The 19,770-nt window shown below is 44.2% G+C and overlaps 2 protein-coding genes across 4 annotated transcripts in view; both read left to right on the top strand.

Annotated features, from left to right (window-relative positions):
• LOC137518168 (LIM zinc-binding domain-containing Nebulette) overlaps nucleotides 1–19,770 on the top strand; it is a 252,739-nt gene that overhangs the window by 192,724 nt on the left and 40,245 nt on the right. The window lies entirely within an intron of this gene.
• The window catches only part of LOC137518182 (nebulette-like), a 75,064-nt gene that overhangs the window by 33,662 nt on the left and 21,632 nt on the right, over nucleotides 1–19,770 (top strand). The window contains exons 5-8 of the mRNA XM_068235644.1: nucleotides 7,129–7,230; nucleotides 12,220–12,321; nucleotides 13,354–13,461; nucleotides 16,152–16,256. Coding sequence (XP_068091745.1) covers nucleotides 7,129–7,230; nucleotides 12,220–12,321; nucleotides 13,354–13,461; nucleotides 16,152–16,256 — 417 coding nt within the window. The remainder of the gene's footprint in view (nucleotides 1–7,128; nucleotides 7,231–12,219; nucleotides 12,322–13,353; nucleotides 13,462–16,151; nucleotides 16,257–19,770) is intronic.

Here is a 19,770-nt window from a genome sequence, read left to right as displayed (position 1 = left end):
GGGAATATTACCTGAAGTAGCACTTGACACGCATGCATTTATTAGAAATGTAACCTAATTGTGCAGAAGTGCTTTCCAAACATCCTCTTTAGCATTTAATCAATGTGAAAATCTATTTTAGCTAATGCCATAAACATGTAGTGCTCCAGAAACGTTTCCCTAATTAAATGTTTGTGGAGATTACTTTGCCATTTTAATTTGCAGTCTGCAAATCATTTCAAAAACTCTCAGTAAATTTAAATCACACTTTTCAAGCCTGAAATATGCGCTGTCTGCAAGTATACAGCCTCGTGCACACCTGACTTAAGTTGGCCGAGGTGGCTGAGAATGACCGCCTCAGCCAGCAATCAGGCATGTGTACGACAGCCGACGCCCAACCCACGAGCCATAAGCCAGATGGATCTACTCAACCCAGCGACGCCCATGCTCCCTCGCCCGCCGTGGGACATCATGCACGCGTCGCTTGTCGTCCTCGTGTCCCCCCCCATAGCAACACAGTGTGTCGTAAGCTACACAGCATGCGTGCAGCCCCGCAATGTCGCCCAAGGGGGTCAGGTCCTGATCTCCGATAAGCGACATGTGTTGGAAGTGTGTATGAGCCCTAATAGAGTGGCTGGATGGTGTAATGGTGAAGGGCTCTGCCTCTGACACAGGAGACCTGGGCTCGAATCTCTGCTCTGCCTGTTCAGTACGCCAGCACCTATTCAGTAGGAGACCTTAGGCAAGTCTCCCTAACACTGACACTGCCTATAGAGCGCGTCCTAGTGGCTGCAGCTCTGGCGCTTTGAGTCCGCCAGGAGAAAAGCGCGATATAAATGTTATTTGTCTTTGTCTAATACACGTTCAATAATAATAATAATAATATATCTGTAACAGTGTTAGCATTGCAAAACTAAAGTTTGCCTTCTTAAAACAGAAGATATTTCCCATAATTAAGGTTGGAGGGAGCATATGATGTCTGCCACAATGCTTCACTGCTGATTATGCAAATCATCTCTTTGTTGTCCCTGTAAACTAGCCACACCTCCAGAACTGCTGGAATGCAATGATGAGTCAGCTTGTTAATTGTACAGAGCCACGTCAACATTGTATACACTCAGGACTTGATCCCTCAGGTGATATTGCAGGGCTGAGGCTATACGGAAACGTCGCTAGCGATCTCTTCTGTTGCTAGGAGCAGGGCTGACTGAGCAGCATGCGGGAGGAGGGTGGGAAAGAGGTGGCATAGGGAATATTGTGTCATTAATGGCTCTGTTGGTCTTTTAACATATTGGTCAATCAAGTTTGATAGTTATAAGTTATTCCTTCTTAGGCGACTGACTTCAACCCCTTTTTCCCCTGGAGGGCCTTTTACACAATGGCCGCTTTTCCCGATCACGTTTTTGGATTGCCGCGATTTGCAGATCGCAAGGGCACCGGTAATGGTAACATGTTATTCGCAGTACCGTTTTTTCACAGGTGCGCTTTGAATTCTGGCCAATGGCAAAAGTACTGCATGCTACATTATTCAACAATTGTGATTGGCATGTAATCATTTTCTCAATACTCACTGAAAATCGCTGATAAGTACATGTTCATTTTAAATGGTGGACATTACAACACATTTGCGATGGTGGTCCCGATTTTCGGTGGAAATTGTTCCTTAAAGTTACGGTCTTCAGTCCTATTTTCCTACATACGTTCATTTAAATGGATGTGGCAAGCCAGGGTCATAAGCATCTGATTGACAAGTTAAGAGTTTTTTTTTTTTTAATTTGCTATTATTTTCAAACAAATTCAGTCACTCTGTCAAATGGAAGATCTCATGGAATTGAATCATTTTAAGCAAACCTGAAGCGAAAAAAAACCCAAAACCTTATGATATAATGAATTGAATGTGTAGTATGTATAAGGAATAGAACATTAGTAGCAAAGAAGAGCCTCTCATATTTTTATTTTCAGTTGTATAGCTTTTTTTTAAAATAACATTGAATCATACTGTCACAGTTGCAGCTTTAAAGGAATAAGGGGGTCGGGGGAAAATGAGTTGAACTTGCCTGGGGCTTCTAATGGTCCCCCACAGACATCCTGTGCCCGCACAGCCACTCACCGATGCTCTGGCCCCGCCTCTGGTTCACTTCTAGAATTTCAGACTTTAAAGTCTGAAAACCACTGCGCCTGCGTTGCCGTGTCCCCGATCCCGCTGATGTCACCAGGAGCGTACAGGCAGAGACCATACTGGGCCTGCGCAGTACGCTCCTGGTGACATCAGCGGGAGTGAGGACACGGCAACGCAGGCATAGTGGTTTTCAGATTTTAAAGTCTAAAATTCCAGAAGTGAACCGGAGGCGGGGCCAGAGCATCGGTGAGTGGCTGCGCGGGCACAGGATGTCGGTGGGGGACCATTAGAAGCCCCGGGTAAGTTCAACTCATTTTCCCCCGACCCCCCCCTACAGTATTCCTTTAAAAGCTGTTTTTTAAGGCCCGTTTCCACCTCAAAATTTTTCCAACGATTTTCCTGATGAGCGGTTATTTACTCTATCTTGTAATGTGGATAACAACGTGGGTAAAGGCGCGCGTTCACGTGAACATTGCTTAGCATTGTGCAGCTATAGCGACTGTCACAGCAGATCGGATCGTTAAGATCCCCAGCGACTCCCGTGCAGAGTACCGTGATTGCTTGAAGTCTCATCGCGCCCGTCATGTAACATCGTGCATATCCGCAGGCCGGAAGATGGATCGGCAGAGTGCTCTTCCTCAAGGAGACATCGCTGGATCCATCTCCCCGCATCGAGAGGTGAGTACATAGCATTAAACTATAAACCAGGGATAGGGAACCTATGGCTCGTGAGCCAGTTGTTGCTCTATTGATGGCTACACCTGGCTCACAGTTAGGGGTTGATTCAATAAGCTACACTGCTCAAGCAGCGCAGCTTAGTGCGGCAGCGCAAATACAATTTTTAAAGTAGGCATGCTACTGTTGTAGCATACACTACTAACTTACTCGCGCTACCCCTAAAACGAACAGCTGCTCCAATTGTCCCACTCTGGACCCTGTCAGGTCCAGGGACTTGGTCCAGTAGGCTGCCTGTCAAGTGTCTTTTGTCTTAGACAAAAAGGTTTCTGATTCTGACCCCTGCTATGATACAAAGCAGAGATAATGACCTTTTGAACTTTCTTGCAGTAAAACTTTATCCAAGCTTTTTCTTACTGTTTCTTTGATGTTTAAAGGGGTTCTGTGGCTATATATAAAAACAAAAAGTGTCACTTACTTGGGGCTTCTAACAGCCCACTGCAGACAACCTGTCCCACGCTGTCACTGAAGAGTCCTCCACGGGTCACCTTCTAATTGTTCATCTAACTAGATGAATGTCACTGCGGCTGTGGCTACGCGCGTCCTTTCTCACGTCTCCGGGAGCTTACTTCGCAGGCGCAGTGACATTCGTCTAGTTAGATCAGGGGTCTCAAACTCGCGGGCCATTTGCGGCCCTCGGTACAATATTTTGTGACCCGCGCCGGCAAAAGCAAAAGAGACACGGAAGCGAACTATTTTACCTTATAGTTCACTTCAGTGCTCCCAAGTAATCCGCCGCATCCCCGCTGCTAAACGAGGGCTGCAGAGCCCCCAAATCCCCCAGGCAAACATCCACGACTGCGCTGAGGGGCAGCCCCAGGTAAGTGACACTTTTTGTTTTTATTTACAGCCACAGAACCCCTTTAAGTGCTTCAGAAAACAGGACTGTATCCTGTAAGCTGAAGTTTTCCTTTAACTCCTCCTGTACTGGAAAATAATATAAGACTCTTTTCTTTGCTACTACTGTTTATTTTCACTTCAGGTTTTCTTTAAAGTTTAATATCATCATTCTTTTTGCGATGATTTTAAAATGTAGGCTGTCAGAATATTGCAGTAAAATCTACATGTGTGCGTCCATAACAATGACAGGGCACCATAGGGAGGGAGACCTGACCTTCCGCTAGGAGGTAAAGCACAATTAGGTATAATCTAGAATCTATAGATCCAGTGTTAGCCACTGTTCCCCACCCACTGGGCACCTTCTATTCTGAATTCCACCGAAACATCACATTCATTCTACTAGCTTTCTTTTCCATTAGCATTTTAATGGTCATTTTATTGCCGGCTGTTCAACACGTAATATGTAATTTCGGCGGATAATAAGATCGTTTTCAGTAAGTCCATTCAGCTCTCAGCAACTAGTCTAATATTTCATGGTCATTAACCCGACTAGCTTAATTAGTTTAGAAGAGATTTATGTTTCTTTTATGTACAGTGCTCATTACTATAGATTATGTACTCAGCCACTTTAGCACTGTGAAGGTCTAACTGCTCTATTTGTTCAGAGGAAATCGAGTTCTTTCACTCATGTTATGAAGGTGTTGTGCTATAGAGTGGATTGTAAAGTACACCTGTCACTAAACAAGTATGAAGCAGAAAAGGATTAAGATGAAATGGAGCCCTAGGCAAGATTGCAGTTTTTACCCACCGTTGATGGTCACCTGGCTTTTTTTAGTAAAATTTGGTGGGGGCTAGCATTCACCAGGCCCCTACACTCTTTCCAGGCCCTAGGCAACTGCCTAGAATTGCCTTGTAGATGATCTCACTCTGGTATGGAGGCTACTGTATAGAGATACTGTATATGCTCGAGTATAAGCCTAATTTTTGGGCCAAAAAAAGTGGCCCACAGTGCTCCCACTATATGCACAGTGGTGCATCATCTGAGGTAGAACACACACTTGGCATTTCCATGGGAGGTCCCAGCTAACCTCATCTCGAGTTGTAGCCTTGGAAGGCATACAGGCACAGTGTCTACTGAGTGGTGAGAATCCTTGCATTCCTATATCAAGTTTTAGATACATGACTATGTGGCTCTGCATTCCTTGCTTTATCCTTATGCCAGCTTAAACTTTGCAACAGGAGTTCTTTGCATGTCCATCTCTTTTGTAGGCTTATGTTCTGGCTTATTATTGCAATCTGCTGAATTTATACTGCTTTTCTAATTTATGGCTGTGGCAGGCCATGGCTGTGAGTGGTGTTGTGGTTGTGGCTTTTACTTATACTGTGGTCAAACATTTTTTCCAGTTTTTTAAAGTTTGGGGATGGGCTTATACTTGAGTATACACGGTATATATCAGGCATGGGCAAACTTCGCCCTCCAGCTGTTAAAGAACTACAAGTCCCACAATGCATTGCAGAGTCTTACAGCCACAATCGTGACTCATAAAGACAAATGCATTGTGGGCTTGTATTTCTTTATCAGATGGAGGGCCAAGTTTGCCCATGCTTGGTATAAATAGTATCTCAAAAAAGTGAGTACAGCTCTCACATTTTTGTAAATATTTTATTATATCTTTTCATGGGACAACACTGAAGATATGATACTTTGATAGAATGTAAAATAGTCAGTGTACAGCTGGTATATCAGTGTAAGTTTGCTGTCCCATCAAAATAACTCAACACTCATTGCTGTTTCCATTGGTGTCTAAACCGATGGCAACAAAAGTGAGTACCACCATGCTGCAGCTCAGTTTTAGGCCTGGAACCCACTACAAATCGGTAGCGCAATCGCTAGCGGCTTTAATTAGCATTTTGTAAGCGATTTCATGAGCGTTTTCCGACGCTTTTGGGAGCAATTTTCAAAAGTGTAAGCTTTTTGCCAGCGATTGTGTAGCGATTTGCGATTAGCGATTTTAATTCTGATTGGTTCTTTCAATGTATCATCATTTTTTTTTACTGTTTGCAATAATTTAAAATCGCACTCAAATTGCTATGTGTAGCGATTCATGAGAGATTTACCAGCGCTTATATACGTTAAGCTAAGTTTCCATTTGTGCGAAAACGGGTTAATTCCTCGGCCACGACTTCGGATGGAATTTGGCAGCCTATAGGACTCTGTGCAGATCATCCGAATTTGTGGCCGGGGTAAAATCTGAGGCCCTGCAGCATAATTGCTCGCGTCACTGTCGGAATCCCGTAGCTGTGCATAGCGGGATTCGGCTGCGAGACACGAGCAGCTGTGCCGGCATCGCGTCTCGCAAGACGCATGCCGTGCACAAGTGGAAACGGGGCCTAACATTGAAGCGCAAACGCTCCCAAAATGCTGCATGTCCTGCGATTACAATTTTGCTAATCGCAATCGCTACTGTGGAATTTATTACATTTATTTACATTGGCAGAGCTTTTAGGGAAAGCGCTAGTGATTTAAAGTGCTCCCTAAACGCTCAAAAAAATCGCTTTAGTGGATTCCAGCCCTCAGGGTGTTTGCAATTTTCTTATAGCCTAGGCCACCTTTATGTAGAGCAACAATGACCTTGTTTATAAGTAAAAATATTTTAATGCTTTTTTTTTTATAAGAGTCAAAGCACCATCCTCCCCTCTAGTGCCTGAACCCCCCCCCCCCCCCCCCGCCCACATTCTGCTCAGCCTGATGGTGGGGAGGTAGTGTCAGTACTTCCTCCTCTTTTTTTAAAGAGACTCTGTAACAAAATGTTCAGCCTTATTTCTTCTATCCTATAAGTTCCTATACCTGTTCTAATGTGCTCTGGCTTACTGCAGCCTTTCCTAGTTGCACAGTGGCTGTATTATCTCTGTTATATAATCTAATCTTTCCTCTGACGGCTTTTTCGCGCTCATGCAGGAATCTGCTGCTCTTCTTGTGATAGGATAGAAGCTATACACACCCTCTCCACGCCCCCTGCAGGCTCTGTGTGAGTCACAGACTAAGCTACTCTCAGCCTATCACACTCTGGTTAGCAGCCATGTCTTGTTTGTAAACACTGCCTAAAACTGGCAATTACAAGCCAGGATCGCAGCAGGGAGTGGCAGAAACAGCACAGAGGGGCCCAGGAGAACATAATAAATAGAATGGTATGCTTTTAATTGTAAGAATTTTAGAGTACAGATTCTCTTTAAAGTAAATTGGATTGGGCCAGTGTGCAAAGAATAGCTCTGTTGTGCCCCCTTCTGCAGGCATCCTCCAAGGCACATGCCTGTTTGCCTGTAACTGAAAATGGCCCTGTCCCTATCTTGCATATATCAGCGGCAATCTCGAAGTCAGATGTACAACATTTCCATAATTTTAGGTAGTTAAATTGTTTTTATTATTATGGTCTGAAAATGTGTTTCTTTTGCAGGTAGCCTACAAAAAAGATGCGCAGGATATACACACATTTACCGAAGTTTTGGACAGACCAGATATTCAGAAGGCCACAGAGAGTTCAAAGTTCATCAGCAATGTAATTACTAACAATGTATTATATGAACTGGTATTCTTTTTTGGGAAGAGTGAAAATATCCTGTTCAATTGTGGTCCATTTGTTACATTTGTGAACTTCCTATAGGAGGTTTGCGGTACCATAAGCTGTACTTCTAGGGTTCGGTTCTAGGGACCTCTGCTGGCAAAATCTAGTATGGTAGCCTGATCGCAACTGTCTATAACTGGGGTCTCAAACTCAATTTACCTGGGGGCCGCAGGAGACAAAGTCAGGATGAGGCTGGGCCGCATAAGGAATTTCACAATCGCGGCGCATCGCCACCTCTGCCCGCCCCTCTCACTCTTCCTTCACAGAGAGGGGCGGGGAGAGGAGGCGATCTGTGCAGCGATTGACATCAGGAGGGGCAGAGCTGAAGCTGAAAGCTCTGCCCCTTCCAGGAAATGCTGGCGGATTGCCCCCGGGCTATTTGGGGGCTCTGCAGCCCTCGTTTAGCGGCGGGGATGCGGCGGATTACTTGGGAGCACTGAAGCGAACTATAAGGAAGCTTTTGCTGGCGAGGACCACAAAATATTGTATCGAGGGCCGCAAATGGCCCGCGGGCCGCGAGTTTGAGACCCCTGGTCTATAAAAACCAGTGGGATTCAACCAGCATTAGCTGTGACACAAGATTTAACGCACCCTGATAAATTTTACTTCTTTGTAACACTATTTTTTTTATTAAAGGTCATAAATCAGGTTACAGGGAATAGCATAAAATATGTATCAGCACATTAAAAACTTGTTTTGTATAGACTGAACATTATAAAAGTCATAAAGAAAAATTAATTTTTTGAATAGACACTGAAGCCTCCAAAACACAATCTTTTTATTTAGTTAATGTGTTTAACATAATAGCCCAAACTAAACCGCCGCTATAAACTATCTAAATCCCCCCAAACTCTCCCTCCCTCTCCCCTGCAAAATCCACTACTTTCTTGGTCGTGGATTTTGCTGCTCTAAGCGCTTCCATGTGAGGCAGAGCTATGAGCTGCAGCCCTGCCTCACACACGTCTGTCAGTGGCGGATCTCCACCTCTTCCCCCCCCCCCCCTCTTAGTGAAGGAAGACTGAGAGGGGCGGGGAGAGGCGGCAATCCGGGCTGACAGACGCGCTGAGAGGCAGAGCTGCAGCTCATAGCCCTGCCTCACATGGAAGCGCTGTCCGGATTGCCCCCCGGGGAGTTTGGGGGGATTTAGTTACATTAGAGCGTCGGGAATGCGGCGGTTTAGTTAGGGCAAAGATGTTAAACATATTAGTTAAATAAAAAGATGGGTTTTTTTGAGTCTTCAGAGTCTCTTTAACAAAATCTTCAGTCTAAGAAAATAGACTCAAACAATCTTTCTAGATGGAGAGATAACTAAAGTTCGGTCTGAATAGAGCCAAAAGGTCCTAGCAATCCGGGTAGAAGCTGGACTAGAACCAACCAGTTGAGTTTCCCTATATCTAGAAGAAAGACTATCCAATAAACTGATACATTTTATTTCCAAGGGCTAGTTCACAGTGCTCAGTTTCATTGCACAATAATTCTGCATGTCAGCTTACTGCCCATACATTTCTATGAGCCTGTTCACTTCTTTGTGATGTTATCCTAACTTTTTGCATTCAGACATTGTATTGACAAGTTTATGCAACCCAGACATTTTAAAACAATATGTTTTGCTGCATGGAGCATCGGAATACACACTCGGGTGCCGCAGGGCAAGGGCATACACATGCACACACGAGCTTCCACATTCCACCGCCAGGGGGCTGTAGGGAGGTGATTAAAGTCCATGTCCTTTCTCCATTGCAGTCGACACTAATCAGTGGACATTTTTACACCTCCGTGTAGTATTAGAGCTCCTCTACACAGATAGATCTTAGCAGAGCCAGGACAAGGTCCTCCAGCACCCAAGGCTGAGACATCAAAGTGCGCCCCTCATCCCTCCAACCCCAGTCATCACACACTAATTGCTATTAGACTAGGAGGCTCCCCAGGGCCCCCAACACCTTAATCTCTAGTTATGTGGCTTGCAGTCACTGCCATGTATCCCCTTTTCTTATTTCTCTCAGCTTCAAACACAATAGGGGAATGATAGCTGAGTGAGCTGTGCACCCCCTCCTACACTGCGCCCTGAGGCTGGAGCCTCTCTGCCTCGGCCCTGGTTCTTAGTATTCAGTCTGTTGATTCTACTACTATATGGAAGTGGTGATGTTTGCCAATTATTGGCCAATCATTCTGCACCTAGCAAACTAAAAAGTACTGTAGACAGCATCAGAATTGGAGTCAATTTTATTTGGACAAATAAGTTAACACGTACAAGGAATTTGACTTGGCAGTTGCTTAACGGACACAGACAAATTGATACAAGGACACACAGTGTAGATATTACAAGTCAAGGCATGGCGGCGTAGTGGATAGAACTCTTGCCTTGCAGCATTGGGTCCCAGCCAGAGCACTATCTCCTGAGAGTTTGTATGTCCAGTTTCCTCCCAAATCCCAAAACCATACAGACAAGTTAATTTCCTCCCCCTAAAGTGGCCCTAGACTACAATGGACACGTAACTACTGTGGGAATTAGATTGTGATCTCCTCTGATGTGGTTAGTGACATGACTACATATACTCTGTAAAGCGCTGCAGAACATCTCAGTGCTCTATAAATACTAAATTGAGGGCCGCTTCTATAATTTTTGCTGCCTGAGGATGCGCTTCTCCCCCCCCCCCCCCCCCCACACCGATTTGGAATGATCGCACAGCATCCGACAATTTACTCTGCTTCATTTAAAGCGGAATATATCCCTGCATTTCAACTTTGCTCTAAAACATTATTTACAGCATATTATATACAACCAGCATTTTTTTTACTAGACCAGCATTGGAAGGGTTACACACAGAGTTTTAAAGTTCGGTGGAGAGAACTGCAGACGCATCCGAAGCTTAGATAGATACATTTAACTAAACAGAATATAACAACTGTGAATGTGACTCACTCTCTCTGATTGTGCAGGAGCTGGAGGACAGCCAAAGAATGTGTAACATTCCTCACTTGTTACATTCTGTTTAGTTAAATGTATCTATCTAAGCTTCGGATGCGTCTGCAGTTCTCTCCACCGAACTTTAAAACTCTGTGTGTTACCCTTCCAATGCTGGTCTAGTAAAAAAAAAATGCTGGTTGCATATAATATGCTGTAAATAATGTTTTAGAGCAAAGTTGAAATGCAGGGTTATATTCCGCTTTAATGTTCTCATATGGCATGCTGCAGCTCAACAGAATAACACACTGGCTGGCTGTGAGTCTCTGACAAACTGCTCCCCCTCAGCCACTCCATTCCTCTTCAGTCAGGACAGCAGTGCCACCTCATCGCTTCTGCTGTGCAAGTCAAATGGAACGCTGCTGCTCTCCTGCCTCCCCCCTCCTCCCTCACTGTCAGACTCCTCACACAGCACAACAAACTGCTTTTCCCCAATGATAACCTATTCATCTCACTCTTCTCTCACTTCTCCTCCTACTCTGACTGCATGCTGTTAGTGTAAACACAGTACAAAACATGCTGACCCTGTAATCTCTGCGCCTAATGCAATTGTTTCACCTTGCTTCATGAGAGAACCAGCCCTGACTAAATTATAATAATAACAATCAGGTAAAATGGGCACAGATGATTTTTTTATCTTTACGTTACTATAACAGAAACATAGTGCAGTAAAGTCTTAGTTATCCATATTGACCAGGATCGACTGATGCCGGATGAGTGTAGTTTCTGGTTGCTTGAGACTCATTGTTAAAAATAGGCCTAGCGAATACAGTACTATACCCCACTCTATGTGCATACCATGAACTCTGTATTAAATGTTAAAATACAGTAATTGGAAGTATATTCACCTTGGGGGAGCAGAGGAACCCTTGTCTTTAAAGTGAACCAGAGACGAAGCACCCTCATGTATTTACCATATATATCAGTGGGAACATTAGAGAAAACACCTACCCTGCTCTCTGTTACATTCTTCACTGCTCAGCCTGCTCGTTATCAGCTCTGATAAAATCCCGACTGAGCATTCAATCTAGCTTTGCTCAGTAATCATTCTAGCTGAGTCTGTCTTTTCAAGCCCAAGCCTGCCCCCTTGTGGCTCTGCTATAATGACTCAGCTATAATGATTTCTGAGCAAAGCCAGACTGAATGCTCAGTCGGGGATTTTATCAGGGCTAATAAGAAGCAGCCTGAGCAGTGAAGAATGTAACAGAGAGCAGGGTAGGTGTTTTCTCTAATGTTCCCACTGATTTATATGGTAAATACATGAGGGTGCTTCGTCTCTGGTTCACTTTAAGCACAGCAGAGCCCACAAATAGCTTAAGAAGTTGGCCTTTGCCACTGTGAGTTCTGCCAGGTATTGGTTAGTTGAGACTGGTGGTTAGTTGGGTTTCAGATAACTGGGGCTCTACTGTACTGTATTGTGTCAGCAGTTTATCAGACACAAAGCGGCTAAGTTCTCATGGTGAGGGGCAGGGATATGAAAAATTTCACTGTAAGGGCTATTGGCGGTTTCAGGGGCAGAGTTATGATCATTTCGGGGATGGAGCCAAGCTGCAAAGGCACCCCTGAAAGCAATGGTGCTCCAGGCAAGGGCCTGGAATGTCTTTACCCAAAAATGCCCTGGTAGTTACACTGAACAATAACATAGGGTGGGTTCACATTAGGGCGCATCCGCCCGTACGCTTGCGTTCCGCTCTGTTAGCGGAGCGGGAACGCAAGGTCCCGACATGTCGGGAACGTCCGCTCCGATGAGCAGAACGCAGGGAACGGAACGTAGCTGAACGTGCAATGTGAACTTTCCTATAGGGAAAGCACTGCTACGTTCCGCTCATCGGAGCGGAACGTAGGCTGAAAACATCCTAATGTGAACGTAGCCTAAGTGAGCAAAACACCTTTTCTTGGTTATGAGCCAGACTTTTATTTGTCAGATCAGTGAAATCTATTTCTGTACATTGATGCAGGTTGACTACAAGAGAGGCAGAGGGGAGCTGAACAAGGAGACCATGGTGGTTGGAAGGCCAGATTTTGAACATGCCAAGGAAGTATCAAAGATAACAAGTCAGGTAAGATAATGCCCTGATCTGCTGTCATTTCCTAATGATTCCACATATATTTAGCAGTTATATTATGGCTGGACACACAGTAGGCTTAAGCTAAGTACCCACTGGCAGATTGCGGCCAGATGGATCGGGGATCTCTGCTGACGAACGGTCGTTCCCCCATCCATCTGGCCGAATCTGAAAGCGTTGGTGGCAGCGCTGGAAACAAACACTTTAAAGAGAACCAGTGACAAATCACCCTCATGTATTTTATTACATTTATCAGTGGGAACATGACAGTAAACACCTACCCTGCTTTTAGTTTCATTGTTATCTGCTTAATTAGTCTATTAGCAACTGTGATAAGAATCCCCGACTGGCTCAGTCTAGGTTTGACCTGGAATCATTATAGCTGAGTCACTCTTCTGTGGAGTCTTTTCAAGCCCAAGCCTGCCACCTCCTGGCTCAGATTTCCTGCTTTGCATACTGAGAGCTCTGATGACATGGGAGGGGCTGCTCCTGCTGAGAGAGAATCTCTGAAACAGACAAGTGTGGCTGCAATGTGTGCTCTGTGTGCTCTCTGCATAGATACTGATGATGACTGCAGTTTCATTCCTATGAGAGAGACTACCTACAGGCAGCTGCACATCATACCAAAATGAAAGCACACAGATGAAAGGCTGCAGCAGCCTTTCTCATATAGCCTAGATAGCAGCCTAGTCTCATATAGCCTAGACAGCACATCCAGAACAACTCATAACCCGGAAGCAGAAGGGATATGAGCCGGCGGCCATATTGGATTTTTCCTGGAGCAATAATGGATAAAAGGCACACCAGAGTGGCGAAATTATCAGGTAGAGCATTTATTTTTTACAAGCTATCGACTGATATGTTTATTTTAAATGAAACGTTCCATCTCTGGTTCCCTTTAAATGGGCATAGGAAATGAGTGTGTGTTGAGATTATAACAAACAGAATATGAAAAGTGCTTGTAGCGCATGTTGCTGTCATATAGTACAACTGATCAACTGATTGTTAATTATTGATTTTAATTAGGTAAAGTACAAGGAGCAGTTTAATAAGGAAATGAGGAGGCCTTGCTACAACCCATTGGACAGTGCTGCCTTCAGACAAGCCCAAGCAGCCACAGCACTGGCCAGTGATGTGAGTATCTGTAGCCCTCAATAGTTTTATCACTACCATTGGTGGACGAGTGTCATACATTGTTGTTGTTTATTGTATTTATAAAGCCCCATTATTAGGCATAGGCCATATTAGGCAGCACTGGACAATTGATAACTAGGGAGACAAACAGCAAGGTACAGGATACAAGATCATGCAATAGAGTTTAAGTCTTAGAGACTACATGAATCAAGTCCCAGTCAGTCCACAGGAAGGTTACCCGATGAAGGAGGTGAGTGATCATGTAGGGGAGAGGACCCTTGCAAAATTTTGCGTACATTTTCGCAATTACACCCCTACGTAATTACAATTTGTAAATTCAATCGATTTCATGTAATTATTCATAATTATGTGTAATGTTCACCTCATTTTCGCATAATTGTGAGCTGCCTTTAGTGGTTAATATCAAAGCCCCCCATACATGCTCAAAATAGCTATAGTAGTATCCATGTTGGAGGGCACTCCACCAATACATTTTCAATCCATACATCGGTCAAGTCTGTCTGACAATTAAGATGTTAGGATCCGCACCGTCTCAAACAAGCAATTTTATTGAGTCTTCTTAACGTCCATAGTAGGTATTAGTAAGTGTGTGCCGGGTAAACATGATGCACGGCGTTTGTGAGTATAGCTCTTTCTTCAGATGGTACAAGCAACACACTCGCGGGAGTGTGTTTCTCAAAAACTACAGGGTCTTTTTGATGAATTCTAATTTTCTTTTGCCATGCATCCACTATTCTCCATAACATGTGTATGACTATAGCATGTATGGGGGCTATGCTGTTTACCGCTAAAGTCGGCACAAAATTACGCGAAATTACGAATGAATGCAATTACATATTAAGTAATTAATCTGTAAGCTCTTTCATATCATATGCAGTAACCCCTATTGCATGTCAAGCTCTGCCCCTTTGTGCTGCAGCCGCCTAAGACCCAGGCCTCTGTGGCCTTTCCACAAACCCATCATTGGCTATGGTAGAGATTATATTGTGAGCTCCTCTGATGAACAGTTAGTGGCATGACTGTATACACTATGTAAAGTGGTGTGAATAATAATAATTCCCTTTTGGATTTGAAGACTGGCGTAGAAAGTGCCCCTTTGGCGTGCCGTAGTGATAAATGGGGGAGTAATTCCTTCTGCTGAGGACCATTGTGTCACATGAAAGAAGAACGTGAATCCCAAAGAAATGCCTTCATTTAATTTTGCAGCTAATTAGTCTCCCCAGGTGAAAATGAACGAAGCCAAAGCAACGCCGAGCGGAAAGAAAACACTAATGTGTTTACAAGGTGGGGTAGTCTCAGGACGCCAGTGAAATGATTGTTAAATCTAAATGACAGAGTGCGTTCAGCAGCGAGCCCTGAAAAGCCACTAGATGGAAAATGAGTCATTAGCCGCTCTCAGAATTCTCCAAACAAGTGGGAATAAATAGAGACAAACAAAAATCAAATCAAATGCTTAAAATGATTCATATGAGCCATAAGGACCACCTTGGATGGTCAGAACATAGACCATCATTATCCACGCTTCTGTAGGCTGGTTACACTGGGCAGGCCGTAAGCATCCACAATCCTAAATGGGAATTAAATTATATGGGCGATTTCCAGACTCTTTATGTACGATTGCTTCCCTACTACCTGCACACGTTAAATAGCTCTCAAACAACAAAAATGAGTAACAAGTAAATCCTGGTAAACTTAATCTGCACTGCTTAAACTCCTCACTCTATCATAAAAGGCTCTACATAAGTTGTCACCTCCTTACATTTTCTCATGAACCCCAAGATACCATCCCACCCTTTGATCGAAGAACCTTTGATTCTCCCAGGAGACTCTGTTGTCTTCTAGCTCGACCACCTCCTCTCACTCCTGCATCCAAGACTTCTCACGAACACCACCACTTTGGAACTCTCTCCCACAGCCTGTCTGTCATGCTCCAAGCCTGGAAGCCTTCAAACATACCCTCAAAACACACCTTTTCAGACAAGCCTATAATTTGCTATCAGTCACAGTGGAGGCTCACTGCCTCATCCTGTAATTTCTGTCTCATTCCCTATTGTTTCCACCCCACTACCCTCTAGATTGTAAGCTTGCAAGGGCCGGGAAATCCTCCTAGTGTTTCTTATTCTGAAGCAAGTTATCATAAGAACTTATGCCAGTACTGGTGATGTCTCAAACCATACATCAACTGTGTACGTATTTGTATTGCTCGATGCCCTGTTTGTACAGAGTCTTGAACTTTTCATGTATATATACCGGTATATATTTCAACCTCTTTGTCTTGTACTATGTACACTGCCTGCAGACATTAACTTTAACTGGGTTTGATGCACAAACCCCATTGGCAGAAGTAAAGTACCAGAATGCTGAACATGTTAACTAGGTGCAGGTTTCCAAAACTCAGTTTGCCGGGATGGTTTGGGATTGGGTTCCAGTCTAAAATTGGCAGGGACCATGACTTTCTAGTAACGCCACAAGAATAGATGATCTTATCATCTACTCGTAATCATGACTTTTTTTTTCATCTTGTAAGCTAAGACAGCATGCAGAAATGAAACATGATCACATGGCCTGTATTATGATCAAAGAAAGACCCGAGCAAATACGAGATCTACTTGCACCTCATGTACAGAGCCCTTATCTACTTGTGTTCTTTTTTTTCTTCTGTTTTTCAGGTGACGTACAGGAAGGATAAGCAGAGTATGCACGACCCTTCAGTAGATCTTCCCAATTTTCTCCAACTGGAACATGCCCTGAAGACCAGCAAGCTGCAGAGCAATGTAAAAATAATAGAGGGATGGGTGGGGGAATAGAGAGTCTGATTTCCTGGTGTAGGACAATGGTCAGGGCAGGGGCGTAGCAATAGGGGTTGCAGAGGTTGTGACCGCATCGGGACCCTTGGGCCAGAGGGGCCCCGAAGGGCCCTCCCTCAACTGCAGTATGAGCTCTGTATTGTTCCTGTGATCATAATAATCACTTCTATAGATACTTTGAATAGTAGTGATCATTAACAAGCTGTTCCCCTTCTTGCACCTCTGACACTGTAGTTGCCATTGGCAGGTTTTGGTGCGCCGTATCAATTGTTATGTATAGAGTGCTTGGGGGGGCCCTCGTGTAAAACTTACATCGGGGCCCACAGCTCCTTAGTTACGCCGGGCCCACAGCTCCTTAGTTACGCCACTGGGTCAGTGACTCACTTAAGGTGGTTAATGCGAACCCTGGTCTTCACTACAGCAATCTGCAGTGGAAGATTAGCAGGTTGACCTCGTGGCCACCAGACTAGTTTGCATCAGGAAACCTTTAGGCTACGACTCCCAGGCTTGCCCCATCAGAGGTGGTAGAAAACAAATAGCTTCAATGTGAAGACATTTTTGAGTTGTGGCTGCGGTCAAGGCAAATGGTAGACAATCATTAGTTGGGTTCAAGTGGAGGTTAGGGCAAGCAGCAAACAGTTGTTTGTTCTTAGCACGTTAAAAGTTTACCAGGGTGTAGTGAAACTTCCTCAATCTGAAAAACTAATATTAAAATTAAAGGCTCCCTCCAGGGATCTGTGCATCGTTTAGCTGCAGAATTATAATTTTTTGTCTGCATAGAGCAGCATGATGGCATTGTGGGTAGCATCCTCGCCTTATAGCGCTAGGTCTCCGGTCAGATCCCAGCCAGGACTCTCCCTGCACAGAGTTTGTTCTCCCTGTGTGGGTTTCCCTCGGGTACATTGGTTTCTTCCCACATTCCATAACAAATACATACAGGCAAGTTAATTGGCTCTCTCCCCCTCCAAATTGGCACTATAGTATGATGGACATATCAAAAAAACAAAATAAAATTATCAGTGTGCTACCACTTTAAACTCTTCTAAACATGCCCACAAGACCAACTTCATGCAGTATTCAGTATGGTTTTGTGTCTAAAGTAAGTTTAGGGTATATTTTGCTCTTGAGTTAGTTTCAGGGCACCACAGTATTCCCTTATTGTACAGAGATCCCCTCATCCCCTGAACAGTGTTCAATAAAACAGTTCCCAAATTATTAAAATAGGAAAGTTTCCATGGTTCTGACCATATAAAAAATATATTGCCTGGCTTTCATGGCCTTCCTAATCATCAGAATAGCTATAGGTTCAATCACAATCAAGAATAGGAGTGAAGACAGAAGGCAGCTTTGGCAAGTGCCTTTTTAGGCTGATGGGGGTCGCCAAAATTCCATTAGCCTTTATTACCCTCTGTATAGCATCCTAATCCATTTTATAAAATGACCTGCAAATCCCATTGTAACTGGGACTCCCTAGAGGTAGGGCCATTCCACGCCACCTAAGGCTTTGGCAGTGTCTAATGAGATCAAAGCAAAGTTATCAGGCATCAGTTGGAGACTTAAAAATACTTATTGGTATTCATCAATAGCATATTCAATTTAATGGCATATGAGTCTGATCTAGATGGATTAAGAAGGATATAACCTTTCATAGCAGCATTGACAATATCTTGGCAACAATTTTGATATTGTTTTTTAGTAAGGCTATTGGCCTGTAAGATTCATATTCAGTTAGATGGTATATACCCAGTCTGATCTAGTTGGATTAAGAAGGATATAAGCTTTGATAGACGACGCATTGACAATATCTTGGCGACTATTTTAATATCTGTTTTCAGTAAGGCTATTGATGTGTAAAGGAGGGGGAGGTTGGGTAAGGAGCGGGGAGGAGGGGAGTTACCAGCCTTTAAATGTAACAGAGGTGACATGATAACATAAACATGTGTATGTGCAGTGCTAAACATATTAATAACTAGGCTGTGTTCCTTTTTTTCTTTTACTGCCTGAAAGAGTTAGCCTTCTGGCATGCAAGTGACAGTTTCTCTCTTGTCGGATCCTTGCCGGACTATAGCGTAACCCTCGCTGATAAGGAATTACAGCCATAGAAGTTTTCCTCCCAGGGAACAGCTCCTGAGAGCAGTGGATAGATAAAATTTTTTATGTATTTTAGTTCTGGGACCCTTAATAGACTGCCATTGAGCAGAGACAATAAAACATTAAAGAAAATCTGTAATGAAAAAAAACCCTCTGGGGGATACTTACCTCGGGAGGGGGATGCCTCTGGATCTTAACCAGGCTTCCCCCGTCCTCCGGTGTCCCGGCAATCCAGTGCTGCAGCCCCCTGAACCGCGGCAAGGTAAATGTTTATCGTGCGCAGGCGCTCTAGCGGCTCTCCGTTCGGGTTAAAGCGGAATATAACCCTGCATTTCAACTTTGCTCTAAAATATTATTTACAGCATATTATATGCAAAAAGCATTTTTTTTTTACTAGACCAGCATTGGAAGGGTTAAACACAGAGGTTTAAAGTTCCGTGGAGAGATGTGCAGAAGTTCAGATTGTTACATTCTATTTAGTTATATGTATCTATTGATAAATGTTACACACTCTTTGGCTGTCCTCCAAGCTCCTTCTCAGTCAGAGAGATGAGTCACATTCAACACTTAGATACATTTATGTAAACAAAATGTATCTATTTCAGCTTCGGATGCGTCTGCAGAAATCTCCAGGAACTTTAAAGCCCTGTGTGTAACCCTTCCAATGCTGGTCTAGTAAAAAAAAGAAATGCGGGTTGCATATAATATACTGTAAATAATGTTTTAGAGCAAAGTTGAAATGCAGGGTTATATTCCGCTTTAAGGCGGAAATAGCCAAACCCGATCGCATCCGCTCTACTGCGCAAGAGTCCTTTGCGTCTGCGCAGTAGAGCGGATATGATCGGGTTCGGCTATTTCCGCCTAACCCAAACGAAGAGCCACTAGTGCGCCTGCTCAGGATTGCAGAAAGGTAAATATTACTCGTGCCTGCGCTGTCTTGTCAGGATTTGTCGAGGGAGTTTCAGGAGAGCCAGCGCTGGATTCCCCCAAGCTTTAGAGGACAGGGGAAGCCTCATTAGGATCCTGAGGCTTCCCCCTCCCGAGGTAAGTATCCCGCAGAGGGGTTTTTTTTTGTTACAGGGTCTCTTTCAACTCACTTTGTAAGTGTTTAACAACTTAACGACCTGCCGCCGCCGATAGGCTGGTTTTTCCTGTATTTGCAGGGAAACGGCCACTCGTTTCAGTTCACCGTGAACAGCCTGCGAGCCTCCGATCGTGGCTCGCAGGCGAAATGTAAACACGTGGGGACGAAATCCCCGGTGTTTACGTCGCACGGCGCTGCTGTCACAGGAGATCGGCGATCCCCGTCCTCTGATTGGGGATTTAGGATTGGGGATCGCCGGCATCTGATAGGCTGAAGCCTATCAGAGGCGGTACAGGGCGGATCGCT

The sequence above is a fragment of the Hyperolius riggenbachi genome, chromosome 5, assembly GCF_040937935.1.
Source record: "Hyperolius riggenbachi isolate aHypRig1 chromosome 5, aHypRig1.pri, whole genome shotgun sequence".
Taxonomy (NCBI): Eukaryota; Metazoa; Chordata; class Amphibia; order Anura; family Hyperoliidae; genus Hyperolius; species Hyperolius riggenbachi.
Note: the sequence above shows the minus strand (reverse complement) of the source record. Positions and strands in the feature narration are given on the sequence as shown.